At 37.2% G+C, this 18,672-nt stretch overlaps 3 protein-coding genes and 1 long non-coding RNA gene across 4 annotated transcripts; 1 reads left to right on the top strand and 3 right to left on the bottom strand.

Annotated features, from left to right (window-relative positions):
- Nucleotides 1-1,412: 1,412 nt before the first annotated feature.
- LOC147481739 (uncharacterized) lies at nt 1,413-4,200 on the bottom strand. The gene is made up of 2 exons (XR_015206744.1): nt 3,949-4,200; nt 1,413-2,169 (listed from the first exon to the last, which is right to left on the bottom strand). It is a non-coding gene; the product is annotated as an uncharacterized LOC147481739 (long non-coding RNA).
- Nucleotides 4,201-5,710: 1,510 nt separating this feature from the next.
- On the top strand, nt 5,711-8,951 carry LOC147481740 (protein C-terminal S-isoprenylcysteine carboxyl O-methyltransferase). The gene is made up of 2 exons (XM_086580057.1): nt 5,711-7,003; nt 8,185-8,951. The coding sequence occupies exons 1-2, from the start codon at nt 5,909-5,911 to the stop codon at nt 8,287-8,289; spliced, it is 1,200 nt and encodes a 399-aa protein (XP_086436183.1). The 5' UTR covers nt 5,711-5,908; the 3' UTR covers nt 8,290-8,951.
- Nucleotides 8,952-9,626: 675 nt separating this feature from the next.
- WRKY49 (WRKY DNA-binding protein 49) lies at nt 9,627-11,279 on the bottom strand. The gene is made up of 3 exons (XM_086580058.1): nt 10,799-11,279; nt 10,545-10,694; nt 9,627-10,166 (listed from the first exon to the last, which is right to left on the bottom strand). Exons 1-3 carry the CDS (start codon nt 11,032-11,034, stop codon nt 9,665-9,667), a joined length of 888 nt encoding a protein of 295 aa, XP_086436184.1. The 5' UTR covers nt 11,035-11,279; the 3' UTR covers nt 9,627-9,664.
- Nucleotides 11,280-14,936: 3,657 nt separating this feature from the next.
- On the bottom strand, nt 14,937-17,639 carry LOC147481742 (laccase-17-like). The gene is made up of 6 exons (XM_086580055.1): nt 17,446-17,639; nt 17,198-17,349; nt 16,772-17,016; nt 16,548-16,676; nt 15,471-16,448; nt 14,937-15,339 (listed from the first exon to the last, which is right to left on the bottom strand). The coding sequence occupies exons 1-6, from the start codon at nt 17,572-17,574 to the stop codon at nt 15,209-15,211; spliced, it is 1,764 nt and encodes a 587-aa protein (XP_086436181.1). The 5' UTR covers nt 17,575-17,639; the 3' UTR covers nt 14,937-15,208.
- Between the last annotated feature and the right edge of the window lie 1,033 nt (nt 17,640-18,672).

Raw genomic sequence — 18,672 nt, forward strand, 5'->3', positions numbered from 1 at the left:
ACCACACATACTCAAAAAAAAATTCTATATATACAAAGAGTTATCATGCCAACATACAAATATGCGATGTAAAATAGGTTATAGCAATCAACCAAATAATTTCCTCGACAAAGTTTGAGTGGAAGAATGCGAAATATGGAGCTTCCCACAACTCCACCTATTTAGAATTAAACAACCGAATTAACTCCTGAAACGGGTTGAACTCGTGCACGTACTGGAAGTTAGCTAAACAGGTATAGAGAGTCCAAAACAACACTGAGAAGGGAAGTGACTTTGGTCTAAAACTGGAGTGCTGATACTCCAGGTCAGTCTCATGTGCAACCCTAGAAAGTCTCATCCGAGACTATGAGATAAGTGCAATACTTCAACTTCTTATAGCGTTCATAGAATGTCCTAAGGATGATAATTTCGATATAGTTCAAAGGTACCTGTAAGCAAAAAAATAAAAGTTGGTACAAGCAGTTAAGAGAAATGTTAGAATCGCAAAATAAATGAAAAATCAAAAAGAGGAGAGGGTTGTCCAGTGATGTATTCCAGTTGTTATGTTAAATGTCCAAAGTCCTTAGGTGTGCAGCAACACCATTTGATAATCATTGGTTTTACGATTTTATTCTTTTGAGTCCAAAGTCCGTAAAACGTCCAACTAGTCAAGTTACCTTACTCACGTGGGTTAGTAGCATAGATCGAGTAAAGGATCGTCCAAACCTTAGGACTAGGCAAGGTTCACAACTGAATTACAGCTTCAAAGAAATTAGTGAGTAGGATTTTAGGTTATTTCTTAGGTTGCTCAATTAAAACTTAGAATGCAAGTTAACGTAACATTACAAGGATTGATTTCTTAGTAAACTAGATAGAGAGATACTAGAAAATGGTTAATCATAATCATGCAAGGTCAGTTACAAATTTTTAGAGTACCTTATCACTACAGCTCTAATCCATCTCAAGTTCATAGACAAACCCGAAACGGCATCGAGTATCGATCCCTAGTAGGATGTACTCATCTCTGAGTTCATCTTACTAGCCTGAGGAGTTGAATTAACATTCCATCCATCTCTAGAATATCACTTCAACTCCTGGTTTAATTATACACCAGCTGGGCAAACCAGAGGGCTAACGGCTACCATAGGGTCTCGCACGAGACTGGACCTAGTGTTAACTGGGTCTCGCACGAGACTGGTCTGGAGTATTAACACTCCAAACTTGGTCAGACTCAGTCATTTTGGGACCGAATGTATAATCAAAACCTATTTTCCTAAGTAGTGATTCTGGACTACTAAAATACAGCCTGATCCTCACATGAGCATCATTAACCCTCCCTTTGGGAGGGTTTTAGCTCATGGTCCTTGGATGGATTTTATGTCATGCATGTATGAAATGAAAAGGTGAAAAGAAGTAAAGAAAGAACTGGAAAGTTAACTTGAAAAAAATAGATTTTATTTGAAGTTCAAGACTTTCTGTACCAACCTAATACAAAAGCTTTAAAGAAAGGAAAATACTATGCATGAAATGTAAACACAAAATGGAATGCAAGAAGAGATCCCTCTCCTTTCTCCAACATCCAAAATTTATACCCCCCTCTCTCACGTGAAGCCTTCCCCCCATTTATTATAAGTTTGTCTTTTCTTTTTTCAAAACATGCAAACTTTTTTTCACAAAGTTTGTCTTTTTCTTTTCAAAACATCCAAACTTTTTTTCACATTTTTCTAATCAACAATCTAGTCATGCAATCTAGTCTATGCACTTGCCACTTGTCTATGCATGATGACTCATCATGCACATCCAATCTAGTCCATCACTTGCTACTTGTCTATGCAAGATGACTCATTATTTCTTGTGGGCCCACATAGTAGGTCCACGTGCTGTGTCTAGTGGCGGCCCGGATTTTTGCATTTTTACAACTTTCTGTCTTTGCATAGAGCTCGTTGCCATAGTTGTTCTAGCAGTTCACTTGCCGAAATCGGAGACCAAGTTTGAAAGATGTGAGCTTTGGAAGTTTGCTGCTTCTTTACACGTGGTCCCATTCTACACTGGGTTTGTCCCTTTGGAATCTTTAGCTCTAGTCAGGCTTTATTGGGCTTCACTAGGCTGAGTGGGAAGACTTCAAGTATGCATAGTATTCCCGTACGTTGATGCAAGTTTTATCATCATATTCACATTAACTACGAAAACCTGCAAAAGTACGAAAATATAATTATTTCATGATTATTAAACACATAATTAACCAAAATGTTATATCTCTACGGGGACGTGATCCAAAACTGTAATTGTTTTTATATTTAATGAGATAGTGGACGTGATCCATGATAAACACCCAAAACTGTAATACTAAATCCATGATATTACGTTTTGATATTTCATGATATTTAATGTTATAATTGTTTTGATATTTAATGAGATAGTGGACGTGATCCATGATAAACACCCAAAACTGTAATACTAAACCACATTAGTATTACAGTTTTGGGTGTTTATCATGGATCACGTCCACTATCTCATTAAATATCAAAACAATGAATGTCACTGTGAGATTAGGAGAATGATACACTTGCAAGAGGTTGCAGAGAAAATGCCTAAGCGTTTAGAAGTATAGTAAAGGTAACCATGAATGTGCTAGCCAAAATTAATGTTCTATTTGGACGGGGTCCAAACGTGGTGGAAAATGAATCTACTACACGTTAAAAGAGTGGTAGGCCTATAGGATCCAAAGAGAGTGCTCCTAGGAAGAGGATAACTGAGGAAACATCTTGTCCAAATAATAGCCACGTAATGGCTAGAGCTCCAGAAACAAATAATGAAAATGTGCAAATATCTAAATTCATTTAAATGCCTATGGTTGCTAATGAAGAGGCACATATACCTGAAAATGAAGAGATCTTAATATTCCATGCATGTTCAGGTAAATTGTGAAATAGAAAAGCACTTGTCATGGATGACATATTTAGCTATGTTACAGCTGTTAAAATATCAAAGAACAATGATGATAATAAATGAACCATATGTTTAGTCGACAAAGAAAAGATCGGCCAATCTGGAGTTTGCTATTCAAGCATAATTAAACTCTTCGAAAAATGTGGTGTGGACCTATAGTGAAATTCAAGGTTAGATTCAATATAGTAGCAGTACGTATATATAATCAACTACTGATGACTATATGCAGATTTTTTTTTTAAATGATAGACTAGGAGTTCTAGTCCATCAATCCCGGTACACTGAAAAAGGTCAGAAGGACAAATCACATGGTTGTGCTGAGCTTGGATTTGGATAAGATTCCATTTCGACCAAAGGAAGAACATGATGAAGTTCTTGGTCCTGAAGTACCCTACTTGAATGCTATTGGAGCATTTTTGTATCTAGCACAATACGTGCACAATATCAGACATTGCATGTTCTATTAGTTTCTTATCAAGATATAATTATGCACATACACTTAGACACTGGAATGATGTCAAACACGCATTGAGATATTTTCATAGAATAACTTATATGAAACTATTTTATTCTTGTGATTCTATTAATGACTAGTGCAATTTAAGCGCCAATTAATCGGCGATTAATACGCGATTAGGTAAATGGACTGCTCCAAAAGATGACAGCTACATGCTCAACACAGACGGCTTTGTCCAATATGGAAGCAATGGTTATGGAGGTATGAACAGAGATGCAATGGGTAATGTTATTTTGGCTTATGCAGGCAGCTCACCTAAGTCCTTGGTAATCTACCAGGAATTACAAGCTATTGCAGAAGGCCGAAAACAAGCTATAGGAGTTGGTATTACAAATCTGGAAGTCAACTTAGACTCTTTAGGTCCTATCAACATCCTCAATGACTTAGAACAAAGCCCTTGATACTGCTCCAATTTGGTAGCATTAATTGTAACTCTCATAAGTTCTTTTGTCATTTGTAACTTCAAAAACATCTTTGGAGAGGGTAATCAGGTAGCGGATTACCTTTCAAAGTTGTATGGATCACCGTGATCACTTTATTTCTTTTCTCCCTCCTATGGATCTTGAGCAGGGCGATTTCTTTTGATTAACAGGACGATTTCTGAGAAATCGGTTTTGATAAAGCGCCGCTTAGCAGCTTCGATTCTCACTACTGCCTTTCCATCGTGTTATGTGTGAATAATTATGTTGTCACTTCTTCTTATTGCATATATCTATATACGGGAGTTGTTCTGTGAAAAATCAGATATGTTAGAGGTATACTTAAGTCCTATTGAGCCACGTATTAATAATATCATTTACAAAATCTAATATATATCCCCATTTCAATTTTCATAAATATTTATAAAAAAATGTTAATTATCTAATATATTTTTTGTAAAAACAAAGACTAGCTTTTCTTTATTTTGTTAACTAGTTTTTTTTCCAAAAAAAGGATGTGATTTTTATTCAATTAAATTTGTTATATATATTTTTTTTAATTATAGAAAGTTAGATCTTGATTTATCCCCGATTAATAGGATTAATTGCTATAAGCTTTTGGAGTGATTTGCTGCCGATTGATGCTAGCTTAAACTGCACAGCTAACAACTATGATCTAGTTGGTTATGCAATTTTGGGTTATCTACTGACCCTGAAAAGGTCACTCGCTCTCAAACATGTTATTAATGGAGCATATTCGTAGTTCTTGTCAATTACTTTCTATGACAAATAATCCTAGCATTATATATGAGGACAATGCAGCTTGTATAGCCCATATTCAAAAAGAATTTATGAAGGGAAACATGACTAAACACATTGCGTCAAAATATTCTTTTACACTCACTAGCTTCAGAAGAAGAACCATATTAAAGTAAAGCAAGTTCATTCCAGTGACAACCTTGCTGCCTCTTCACTAAATCACTACCGAAATATACATTTCAAAAGCATGTCTATGGGATCGGCATGCGCAGAGTTCACCACCAAGCTATGTAAAGACTTGTCTTTATCAGGAGGAGTAATAGAAAGAATAGGGGGAGCATCCTGAAGAATGTATCCCAGGACATATGTACTATACTATTTTTTCCTTATCTAGGTTTTATCCCACTTGGTTTTCCTAGTAAAATTTTTAATGATCCAGTATTATGCAAGTCCCAATACTATTCAACAATCTTGGAGAATGTTGTACTTTTTTTTTTTTGCTTTGGTTTTTCTTAGCAAGGTTTTAACGAAACAACTGTCATTGAATGGTGATAGAGCATCCAAAAGAATGCTACAGAAGATAGTTACACATTGTACTCTTTTTTCCTTCACTTAGTTTTTCCCACAGGGTTTTCCAATCAAGGTTTTAACGAGGAAACTATTATTGAATAGTGATATAGCATCCAGAAGAACGCTGCATAAGATAGCTGCACATTGTACTCTTTTTCTTTCGACTTGGTTTTTCCCACAGGGGTTTTCTAATCAAAATTTTAATAAGGCAATATCTAAGGGAGAGTGTTATAAAGGCATGGGCCTTAGGTAGATGCCCACCATGAACAAACTCATTAAGGCTTAACGAGGTTACTTATCTAGGAAATAACTCCTCTATATAAAGGATACAAAGGATTGTAATCTTCTATATTCTACACATCAATAAGATTTCTTCTACTTTGTTACGTATTCTCTCTAAAGCTAGTTAATTGTAACACATATGTCCTTTTTAGTTATAAAATTTCAAAATTTGGGTTTCCTAATAAGTATAGTATCAAATTATGTCCTAACCAGTGATTTTGGAATTGAGCTGAAAAAAAAAACGGACGGCTCGGCTTCGTTATGGCTCTTTCTAGTATGTTGTGGCTACACATAGCAGCAGTAATTAGAAACAGGGTCGCGCCCATATCCAATCCTTTTCTTTCATCTCATTTCCCTCGCAACTCAAAAAGTCCACTCTATTTTCGTTAATGAAAATAATTTTCTGCATCTCGTCATTCTCTATCACTTCGCAATGGTAATCACCACGTCATTATTCCTTCACTCACCACCTATAATAAATCCAATATCACTCAGCACTCGAAAATGCTCTCTCAGACATTTCGTCAGACACCATAATGTGCATCCCAATGTTGCTAGTTTCAACAAACTATTTTCAGTTTCACCATCTCCTCATTTCTTCAAATGCTCATATTCATCCAACACTTCCTCACTTCCTGAATTCGAAAACCCAGTTACTAAAACTTTCACTTCAGTGAAAGAGGCCCTGAAGGATTCTAAGTTGACTCCCTTTGATGTGTGTAAATGGACTGGAGTGTTTTGTGTTGTTATTGCAGCAATAAAATGGGCTGTGGGTGTTTTCTTGAACCCATTTTTTTGGATGTATTTTAGTTGGACTTGGTTATTTTGGCCTTATTTTCTTGCTATAGCTCTTGGAGTATATGGTATTTATTGTCAACGGAAACATTCTGTTAGGGAAGCTAATGTTTTTGAACAACTTGTTATAGTGACTTCTGCGTTTACTTGGCTTACACTTGTTCCACCTGCACATTTCAATGGTTACCTTCAAGGTTGGCCGTGCGTGTTCTTTTTCGTGTACCATTATTTCTTCTTTTTCAATGTAAGTGTTCGGAAACGTCTTTATGGTGACTATTATGCTCGTGATCATGATCCCAAATGGGATGTGAAAACTTCCAGTTTTTCTCGCCTCTTGTTTTGTGTTGGGGTCATGGTTGGTCACTGGCTTGCTGCATTTGAAGGGCCCGAGTTGCATCTCACTCCGGGTGGATGGAGCAATGTTGGTATTTTGGTTTTGATAATGACAACACTGTTTATGCAATATCATTCGACGTTGTATCTTGCAAAGTATTCGGAGAAGGTGGTGGTGCCGACTTCAGTTGTGCAGTTTGGCCCATATAGATGGGTTCGGCATCCGATATATGCATCTGTGATGCTTCTGTTTGCTACGTACTGCATTGCGCTCCGTGCACTTCTCAGTTTCCTTTTTGTTGTTGCTATTTGTGTTGTGTATTTTGAGCAGAAGGTGAAATTGGAGGAGCATTTGATGATTGAAACTTTTGGTGAAAGATACACAGAATACATGAACAAGGTAAGGTACAAGTTCATTCCTTTTTTGTATTAGTCTGCTTCTCAGTATGATATTTTTGTTTGAACTATGTCAAAGATTTGTAGGATTCATTTGTGTAAACCTTTGGAATGAAACTTTGTTGGACCTGATTGAGCTGATTTTGGAATCTTCGGTCATTTACTGCACTTATTAACCTGAAGTTTATTTTAATTCAAAGTTGTGTTTCTGGTTCTTTCTTTTACGCTTTATTTTCTTCAATATGTACAGGTCATTAATGATAAATAAAATCCATCAATTAGTTCACCGTTCATTAGACAATTAAAAATCTTTATTAGATGATGCTGATAGGAAAATTCTGATAAATTAAAAAGTGAAGAGCCCGTCTTCTTTTAGCAAAATTCTGCTATCATCAGCTTAAAGGAGTTTGCTTGAATTGGACTTGCTAATAAAGGAGAAGTCCTGAGATTGAAATCTGCCTTTACCTCTCATAAGTACACCCTAAAACTCTAATTGAAAATTATTTAAGAGAGAATCGTTTTCACCCTAAAACCCTACAACTTCTCAGTTTAGTTGTGATTATTCTTTAGTTGTGATCACACTACCTGACTTGGTGAATGACTTTGGCCAATGATATCAGTGTGTTCGGGGCCAGTCTTAGTATTGTGGATCTTGCAAGTTTGTTCATAGCCTTTGGATTACCTCGAGGAGTGTTTCAACCTGAAAATTCGCCCACACCACGTTTCCAAAGAGTGATTCCATATGCTATGCATGGCGTGGTGATGCACCATTTATTAGTTTCATGCCCCCACTTATCTGTAACTGCCATATACCCGCCCAAGGTGTTCCTCTTTGTATATCTCCACAGCCATTTGACATGGAGGACTTCATTAGTTCAGGATATCTATAGTTAAGGCCACCAAGCTTTTAGGAAGTAGAAGTCTATCCCATTTCACGAAATGAATTTTAGATGTTTCGCCATTACGACCCCAAATCAATTCTTGAGGATCACTTAATACGCCTTGCCAATTGATTAGAAAGGGTGAAAAGGAAAGAAAGTAGTGAGTAGTAGTGTTCAGAGTGGAGTTGAGCACAGTGAGCTTTCTACCTTTAGATAATCATGTTGCCTTCCTTTATGCCATCTTGTTGGGGTCTTTTCTATCACCTTGTCTCCAATATCTGTGTATTTGCATTTTGTTCTCCAGGTGTGCCGCAAAGTGGTAATAGGATATTACTGGACACCGCTCCTCCAAGATGTTGGTAATGGTTGGGTTATTACCAATGTGGCAACCCAATTGTATACAGTTTAGACTTAGCCAAGTTCATGTGGGAAAACACCAACTCAAACCTAAGAAGCATCGTACTATGAGATTGTTAACGCTATCCATGGAAGAGTCGAGAAAGAAATAGAAGTGCTCACAGATATTTGGTTGTACTCTATTTGATTAAATAAGAAAACTATATTTGAGCCTAGAACGGATTACAGAACAACGAGTGGATAAAGGGATTTCTCATGCTTCTTTTCCTCAATGATTTAACACCTAAAAGAACTAACCCTAAAGGTCAAATGACTAATGAAGCTTCTTGAAATGCTTTGCCATGTGAACGAAATGGCACATATAGGTTGAGTATCCTGGTTGACTACTATTCTATCTTGATTGTATAGTTTCAAGGAATGCTTAGAAGACATTTAGGGTTTAAGCCTTGAAGCTTGGCTTTATGCAACCAAATCACGCTAGGCTTTTGGGGAGGCGCTTCCCTCAAGGAGGTATTAGACTATTAGTTACTCAGTGATGGCTGTGTAATATGGTTACACAGGGGATGTCATCTTTTTTGCGCCTTTTCACCAGGGTTCGTTCTTTCTGGTATGTAATGTTTTTTCTCTCAGTTTCCGTGTTATGATAATATAAAATCCATTGGATATGATCTTTGTATTGTTTATAATGCTTTCAGAGTAGAGAATTTTTAGACTTATTACGAAAGTGCTTTCTCTTGAGGCTTATGCTTTACACTTTGAGGTTACACTTCACGTTTTGTTTAATACTGCGTGCTTCACGCCTTGGCATTTAGAAACAGTGCTTTCAAGCAGTTTTTTTCTTCTGCCTATACATGCTATAGACTGCATAAGTAGTTAGACTCTGGCCAACCTCCTAACGTAGTTAAGCCATGGTAGGAAAGCTGGATAAGTACATTGGGAATGGAGATAGAACTGGGGTTAAGTGCTCAATTTACCCTGCTATATTTCTTATTTGAATGAAATGAATGTGCAGCTTGCACTTTGAAAGTTGATGTTGTGCTTGTAAGTTGTAAGCTGGGTAGAGTTTCAACTGTATTGAGTTGGAATTGATTGAAATGCTTTGAGAGTATGTATACCTGAGATGAAGGTAATGTCAGGTACTGTCTTATCGTAGTAAGATTAATAGATCACACGAAAATTAGACTTTAACTCCTTTCATGACAAACTCAAATTTTCAGACCATTTCCTACTTAGAATATACTTACAAATACATATTTCATTTTACAGTGTTGTCTTTATCAATTATAGAACACCTGTTATGATGATATCATATATGAATGCCACCAATCCAATCTTCCATCCTTTGAAGTACTCTGGATTATTTGGTTTTGCCTAAGTAACTCTGTCCAATAATAATATATATGTATAAACGAACACCCTTTCTACCTTCATATTGTACTGGAATTAACACTAGCATATTGGGTAAAAATGTTCGGAGACCAACTTAGGGAAGAAGAAGAGGAAGATGGAGGAGAAGATGGGTAAGAAGATGTACAAGAAGTTGAGCTGGACAAAGTGGTGCTATTATATGGTCTGCGGACCATCAGGGGTACCATATCTTCAAGCAGCCCTTGTGGGCCCACATCACACAACTTATCTTGGTGATTAAACCTGGCTGCGGCTAGTGTTGTTTGGCTGAACAGTGCAGGAATTTGTTGTGTTTGGGCTGCTTCAGTTTCTTGAAATTGTCGATCTTGGACTTGGTTAATGTTCGTTTTGGACCTTTTAGTGGGTGGTTGTATGAGTTGTGGTTGGTTTAGGAGGAAGTTCGTGTAGGTGAAGTGGAGGTGGAGTCCTTCATAGGTGATGACGAGAGTGTCTGAATCCTGGCTTGACCTTTCTACTTGCTTCTTTGCGCTACACCTTGGATTTGTGCACCTATAGTAACTCCTGTTTCACAAAATCAAAGTCTAATAGTAATTAGATTCTAACACTTAGTGGATGAGATGCTTCTTTATATTATCAGGACCTCCTGTCCTCCACCACTAAATGCGTGAGAGTTTGCTACTTCTTTTCTTATATGACTATATAATGAAATATATATTGTACATGGAGATACGGTTTTAGGATATATTGACCAGTATACTGGATTTCACACTAGAAATGAAAGTATAATTATCGTTAGATTCAAGCTGTTAAAGGTTTTCTTAGATAAACCTTGAGGATCTTCATCAGAATTAGCACGTTACGTATGATTATTGAGAACACTATAATTCAATGACTGGAAGAGTAAAACCACATAAAAGAGGAATGACAGAAAGGAACTACCTTGGATGTGGACTGTTCTTGATAGATTTCTGACCATATTTCCTCCATTTATAACCGTCGTCAGACATTTCATTCCCACAACTTCTGATCTTCAGAGTGTACTTATTATCAATTTTACTCATCAACTTCTCTTCAAGTACTGCTGCATTTCTGCAAAACGTAGTATATATTCAAAACACTTGTTCGGAACCTAGCTAATTGTTTGGAAACAACTGAAAACATGTACACATAAGAAGGTAGTGAACGTTACGAACCTGGAATGGAAACCATTACTCTGGTCAGTTAGGCCAGTGTTTGCTGCTGTTGATTCTGTATACACTTCTGAGACAAGATTTGTTCTAGGTTTTGATAAGTGAGCTTCTTCAGTTTCAAATGTCTGAGGCAATACAAAGAAAGGAGACTCATTGTCAAGAAGCTCTCTAATGAGATCATCGTCAGATTCGTTGAACCATGTAGTACCATGATCCTCTGTTATCTCCATCGAAAACATTAAGGTTGTTTCTGCATTACCAGTAGGTACGACCCAAAGAAGGAATAAAAATGAGAGGTTTTTAAAAAGAGAGGGAAGGAGAGAGTGGAGCAGATGGAGTGGAGGTTGTGATGTTTACGTGTTTACTTCCTAACACACTTTTCGAGTTACTATAATCTTGAAGATGAGAAGCTTTGGATTTATAGATAATAGGTTGACTTTTGAGAAAGCTCCAAATCTCATAATATTAATCTTCTTACAGTACCCAGTGTCCATTTCTTGTTTTGTTTCACGTCTCCATGGTTGTCTTTTCTCTCAAGGTTTTAATGGGTTAAGGTGGACCAAAACCACCTGACTCGTGACCCTAATTGAACTAAAGTAAAGTCAACCACTAAAGTAATCAGAAGATATACCTTTTCATTCTTGTTTAATCTTGTTCTTTGGTTAATCTAGTTGTTAGTTTGTTATACAAATTCCCTTTGCAGTTGATACTGCACAAGTGGCTATGTTATGTATTAGTTGAAACTGCACGACTGTACCATCGGTTGTTGTACATACTTTAGGACGTTAAACATCCATTGTGAAGAAATTTGATATAACGCGATTGTCTTTCATTTATTTATTTTTAACTCCATCCTCTTAGACTTAGAGAGTAACTCTCCTGCCGTTAATTGTGTGCAATCTTTCGTAAAATGCAATTGCTTCAAGTCCTTCAATGTTGGGGAATGGACTATGTGACTTTGACTTTTGGTGAGATGGAAAAGGTGACTGTCAGAAAGAGACTAGGATCTATGTTGAAGAAAACAAAAGAAAAAATATGGACACATTTGCAAGAGTCAATGCTTAGAAAGGTGGGGTCAAATTGCAGCATTATTAGAGAGGATGCAGACAAGGCCCAAAGATTGGCGAGAATGGGCCAACATTTTTGTGAAGTTATCACGTGTAATGATATGGACCTGTGTTTTCTTGATAAGTTGTCACATGCTCCGTGGTTGCTAAAGTGCTAAACACTCTCTTCGTAGATGGTGAAAAGAAAGAGAGGACAGGGCAGGACTTGATGCATGTTCATCCATGGACCTGTCTTTACCTGGAATTGCATTTCGAGGTACAAGCTGCAGTGGGTTCACAACGGTTTCGGGGCAACAGTTGGAAGGCAAAATGCAACATTTGTAAGGATTAGAAATAAAATATCATTAGTAACAAAATTCCTGTTCAGTAGAATTTCACCGAGTCTAATACCGCGATCCTCTTAAATTCAGAAGCAAAGCATATCCAGCCTTAAAGTCCATAGCTGTTATTCTTCACGCTTTTGTAGTTCCCCCATTAGGTGTCAATGTGAACATCGAGTTATATGCACTAATGTTTAATCTGAATTTCATTAACTTAGGCATTCCCTATGTTTGTAATGTGTTTTAGTATTAGCAGTTTCACCATCCTGTTATTGCTTACTCATATATTTATCTTAAACCGCAGCTCTTTTCAACACTAATGTCTTTTCCTACGCTCTTGATTCCTTCTTCACTGTTACTCTTAGCCACTTTTGATTGTTTCCAGAAAAATCAGGATTTGACTTGGAAAAATCGAAAAATAGTTGGGAAGGTAGGATATCTGAGAAAATGAACTCTAACTTACATGCGTGAAATGTGAATGAACCATTCTTACTTTAACCACACTAAACCTGTTATTCTTTCTCAATAATGAATGCCATAGCGGTATCAGATATTACTGTGGCTATAAGGGTAAAGTATTCTTATCACTAGCAGGTAGAAGAACTACCACATCTGCAGTCTCCATTGATGCTATCAGAGTAACCTATTAACCTATTCCCAGTTTTAGCACACCTAGAGAAGTGAATTGTATGCTTTGATAACTAGTTCTCACCTGTTCCTTTACACTAGTTAGCCTGAAACTGCTGAACATGCCATCTTTCTAGTGCCGGCCCTGAGTACAGTCCACACAGGCCGCTGGCTGGAACCACCAAATTTTCAGCCCAAAATAGGGCCCCCAGTCAGCCAAACTTGCCCAGATCCAACTATATCCTACTCAAAGCCCGTTTTAAGTCTATCCAACTCAAAGCCTGTTTCAAGTCTACTCAATATTTTAAATATTTTTAGGCCCAAAATTGGTCCCTCTGCCATGCCATGCCATGCCCCATTAACTCTCTAGTCTCTACTCTGTGCCATATGTCCACATGTAATAAGTCAGACCACAAACAATTTTGACTGGATATTTAGTTGTGATTATTTTTGCAGCTACATTTATTTGTACTGTCCTCCAATTTTCATGGTTGACTAAAAGTTACCCATAGTGCTTATGTTATATTTTCAAACCATAAATAAAGTTTTTTTTTTAACAGTGCAAAAACAACTAGATCATTTTCTCCATCAAATTGAGACGTGTTTTTTTTTTTTTTTCCTTTTTTTTTATATTACATAGGCTCCAGAACTCATCTAGGGCCCCTTGAAAGTCAAGGCCGCCCCTTCATCTTTCTTTGTACTTATATGACTAGAATTTGGTGCACTTGTTCATTTTACACCAAAAATCGGATATCATTGAAGCCTTGATTATTCCTTTGTGCTTCGGAATTACTCTGCTTTCAGTTGCTCGAATTGAACCCTGCGCGACTTGAAAATTCTAAGGGAGCAACCAATTATATCACATACCATTCAAAAATCCCAGAAGATCATTTATCACTTCTCATCACTTCACAAAAACAAATCTTCGTTTTATATTGTTGGATGGTTCTGGAAATCATGCCAAAAACTGCATGATGGTGTTGTTACCATATTGTTCATTTGAAGAAATTGCCTTTTTGCACAAAAGAGGCTGAATGTGTAGCTCTTCTCATGGGTCTAAAAAAAGCTCTGGAGCATGGTGTTAATGAAGAGATACCTGTATGTGATAATAGTAATGTGGTTTCGGGCGTTGTCTGGAATGATGTAGATGTTACTTTGCTACATTAATAATTAACTGATCTGACGGACATTCTTAGGATGATTTCTTTTTGAAGAGTCCTTTATGTTCAAATTATAATTTGAAATTTCAGTTATTCTAGAATGTGTTTGATCGGTCTTTGAATTCTAAAGACCATGAATAGTTTTACTAGGTGATTACTTGGAGTCCAAGTTTGGTTGGTATGCAAGGTTATGATTATTCCATATAGAGGTTTCATAGTCAGCTATAACTAAACCTGAGTCATGGACATGTAACAACACATCAAGTCAATTCAATAGATACAAAGTTGCTCTCATCAACATATATTTTTACGTAGTTTATACATCTTATGTATCTTAATCAGGAGCTCTGCACAATGCCGTCGAGCTGTGCATCTCCACTTCATCGTTTAATTAATCCTTTTGAATAAAATCCTTATGCTTGCTTCTCCTATCACGCTTGATTTCTAACGGTTCCCACTTACTTAACGGTTAGGGAAGGTCTGTTGCTGATAGCCCAGTTGGTATCGAGTCCATTTGTCCGTTGAGTCTGCTTTAAAGACATGTATTAAGATCTATGCGTGATTTTTTGGCTGAATCTTATTAAAATCTAGTTTTTGGGAAAATAGAAGAATCAAAGCGATTTGTAGGCTTACAACAGTTCAGTGCAAACAGACAAAGTATGTAAGGTGTTAGACCTGTTGCTAATGTTAGTGTAGAAAACCTCCATGGATCTTTAGAGAATTAGAGTGGTAATTAAGTAGGACTAGTATCATGCACGTGCTAAAAATAACACCATATTAGTGGGACTCCAGTTGGTGATGACTTACATTTTTTTTGGTTCCATATTTATCTCTCCATTTCAACTATTATTATTATATATTATAGTGACTATTATTGGTATTTAAAAAATATATAGAGGCAAAATAGTAAGATTGAAGAGATTTAGAATTACATTAAGAAAAAAAAATTACTGATGCAGGAACTGTAGATAAAAATCGTGATTTTTATAATAGTTTAGATAAATAAAGTGGAGAAATTAAATAAAACTCTTGAATTATTGCACTAAGAGCCGTACAGTATACAATGAATTTCAGCAGTACAAAGTGTCCTCCACCCAAAAATCATGAATTGGTCAAAAGAAGCTTTGCTACTCTTTAAAAGGACAAGACAACCGAGTCGAAGCAAAACACGCACGATTAAATAAGCAAATCAGGTTAGAGAAAAGTCATGGTTGAAGTCCTCCAGATCGAGGGTCAAAGTCAACATTTTGGTAAATCGGACGGTGGAGGTGGCAACTTTTGATTGGGTAGCTTTCCATCCAAAACCAACCAAGCCATCTTCAAACCCCAGCTTGTGTGTATTTCCAAGTGGCAATGCATAAACCATACTCCTGTTCAGGATCAAAATAGTTAGAAAGAGACAACATTAGTGTATTTGCGTAATTATGATTTTCACTTTGTTAAGTACGTTACTTAATTTATGAAGAAGGTTGTGCTACATTCTCTTATGAGTTGTGCTCACCAGGGTTATCAGCAAGAAATCGAATAGCGATCCAACCACCAGAAGGTACACCAACTGTGTTTCTTTCTACAGGATCAACGAGGTTGAAACTGGCAGGATCCTTGTTGGGGTTGTAGTTGCCAAAGCCTTGTCCGACTACAAAGAAGTTGAAGCCATGCAGGTGGAAAGGATGGCTTTCAGCACCTAAAATACTGGTGTCTTGCATAACCAACTCCACATTGCTGTTAAATGGAAGCACCACAACCTTGGTGCCATTACTCACATTGGTATTGTTAGGTGGAGTTCCAGTGTAATTGAATGGAATGAGTGGTTTGGTGGGTAAGTCAGATGTATATACACCACTGGACTGTCCAAAGAAGTGAGATTGGAGAAGTGCTGTTGTTGGCATGACAAAAGATACATTATTCACCGACGCTGAAAACATGGTGTTGTTAGTGGGACCTTGGCAAGTTTGGCTTTTAGGACATGGATTCGTACCCAAACCAATGGTGAAAAAGAACTGTTTATCGACTTTCTGTGGGACTTGAGCGGGAAACTGAGTAGTAGCTAAGCTGCGTAACCTCTTTGAGTAATTTGTGACGAAGGATGTGTCGTTGAGAGTGGGAAGTTTTGGCTTGAAGAGTTGAAGCTTCTTCATTGAGTTGGTGGTGAATGTAGATGACTGAAGTGGCAGTTCATATTCAAGAGTGCCAGCGGTAGTCGAATTGTCGAAGGTGCCTAGGCCAGTAACGTAAGGCCTTGCTAACATGAAGAAAGTGGCATTGGGATATTTAGGTTTGGTCTTGAGGAGAACATTAGTTGTCTGCCCTGGAGTGATTACAATTGTATCAGTCTGAAATGGTTTAACATAAACCGCATCTGCTTCAACTACGGTGAAAGTGTGGTTGGCAATGCTGAAGAAGAGCTCATCATTCATTGCGGCATTGATCAAACGTAGAAGGTATGTCTTTCCTGGCTTGACCTTCAGCTTGAAAAAATCTGTCAAAACAGAACAAAAAAATGTGTCATTTTCTCAACCGCATGCACGAGATTGGTGCGAGTTTCATTTTAATACACTAATCCCATTGCATTAGCTACCTTTTGCTGAGCAGTTATACAAAGGCCCAGGAAGTCCATTCAATGTATAGGCATCAGAAACATTTGGTCCTCCTCCTGTTTGCAAAGCCTGGTTGATAATTGCTTCAGTGTCGGCATTGTACCACTCTCCTGCATACCGAATTCCAGTCATTAGTACGTAACATTTACATGTTTAAAATGAAAACATATACCATAATTTGACGTTGATCATCTCATTTTTTTACCAAAGATGATGGGGACTTCCTTGTATGGTTTTACAAACGGGTAAGGGACAGAGCGCTTAGGAAGAATGATGATCGATCCATAAACCGTGGACCTCAGCCAAGAACTGTGGGCATGCCACCAGAGAGTTCCTCTCTGCCCTGTAATTGTGAAATTATAGACATAGGTCTGGCCTGTCTGAATAGGACATTGAGTCACATAGGCAGGTCCATCAGCCCATCCACTCTGAAGCTGCCGAATTCCATGCCTGTTATGTATTTCACCAAACAATTTTTATTACAGGGATAATAAGGTTGTTAATATACACGCAACAGAAGCCAATATATTAACAGACGAAAAACACAATTTATAATAAGTTTGGACAAAAGTCACGAGTCAAATTAAGTTATAACTTAATATGAATAACAATAAGACTGCGCATTCCATACCAATGGATAGTAATATTGTTCTGAACATGGTTAACGACTTTGATAACCAACCGATCTCCTTCCCTTGCTACAACTCTTGGCCCCGGAAATTGGCCACTTACAGTCACAATGCTCTTGGTATGACACAAACGCGTAACATTCTGCATCACAATCTGCCCAAGAAGTACGTTTCAAAGACAAAGTTAAAAATTGAGACTATAATGCTGTTTACTATATCAAAAGAACAAGTTCATCCATGCAAGACATACATCAAATTTGTAGTGTCTCGTAATGCCTGCATCTGTAGCAAGTGTGGGGTTGGAGAAGAGCAGAAAGATGCACAATCCGAAGATTGTAGCTGTCATTGGAAGTGCTGATATAAGGCAAGAAGAACCCATGTCTCTCTATGCCTCTTTGGTGATGATGAAAGACGAGATAGCTAAAAGAATTCAGAGTACATATATGTCATGAAAGGCAGAACGTAGTTTTTATAGGAAATGATGTAGCATGTAGCGTGTATTTCAGTTGATTAGGTGATGAGATAATCATTCTCAAAATAAAAATGAGACAGTCCTAAGCTAATTTAGTTGGATTAAAGTTGGTCAAGCTTAACTTTCGAGTGCTAGCAAAGTCAATCCACTGGACTCCCTTTCCTTCGATCTCAACTCTTCTCCTACAGTGATGGTAATTCAAATTACCATATTTATCGTTTTACTTATATTACTGGAAGTCTAGATCGAACGTCTGTTTAATTCTGACTTATATGCATGTATGGAAAGATTAAATGAGACTTTTGTTGGAATGTGGTAGTTTTAAGTCTAAATCAATTCACATAAGCACATCAACATATATATGTTCGCCAAGCTACTGGAATCAAATTTGATTTAATATGCATATATTTGTTTCCTGCTTTAATGCACAAATAGTTTTAGTGTTGCCTTCCTAAAAGTCTACAAGATATTGACAACTTTATCATGGGGGTGCTTCCACAAAAAAGTTATTCTTGATAACCAAGCCAACCCTGCCCATCAGACGACAAACCTGTTGGTGATTAGACCTAGAAGTTCCTATAATAAACAAGATATGAGAAGGACTCCTGATCTGACTTTCTTATAGCAGGAGATCGTATTTGTTTTTTAGACCGTGCTTTTACACAAAGAATAACAAGTTCAATGCAAATTAAGCTGTATGCATGGTTCTCTTAATACATACGTAATTTTAAATTGTAGTTGTATAGTACCAAGTCACCAACTACTACTTCTGTATGTATTCTTAAAGACACAGGTATATCGCTTAGCTTTCCCATATATCTCCTAGTTCACAGTTCAATGTTGCAACTTTTTTTTTTTTTTTTAATTTCCAAATTGAAAAGCACTTCTAAAATTGGTATCAACAACAACAAACGAACAAACTTTCCACAGCGTGCCCTGAAGGGGCGTCAAAATGTCCCTCAGCCCAGCCCGCCAGACCCAACCCAGTCCATGGGCCAAAAAAGC

Source organism: Coptis chinensis, chromosome 8 (genome assembly GCF_015680905.1).
Source record: "Coptis chinensis isolate HL-2020 chromosome 8, ASM1568090v1, whole genome shotgun sequence".
Classification (NCBI taxonomy): Eukaryota; Viridiplantae; Streptophyta; class Magnoliopsida; order Ranunculales; family Ranunculaceae; genus Coptis; species Coptis chinensis.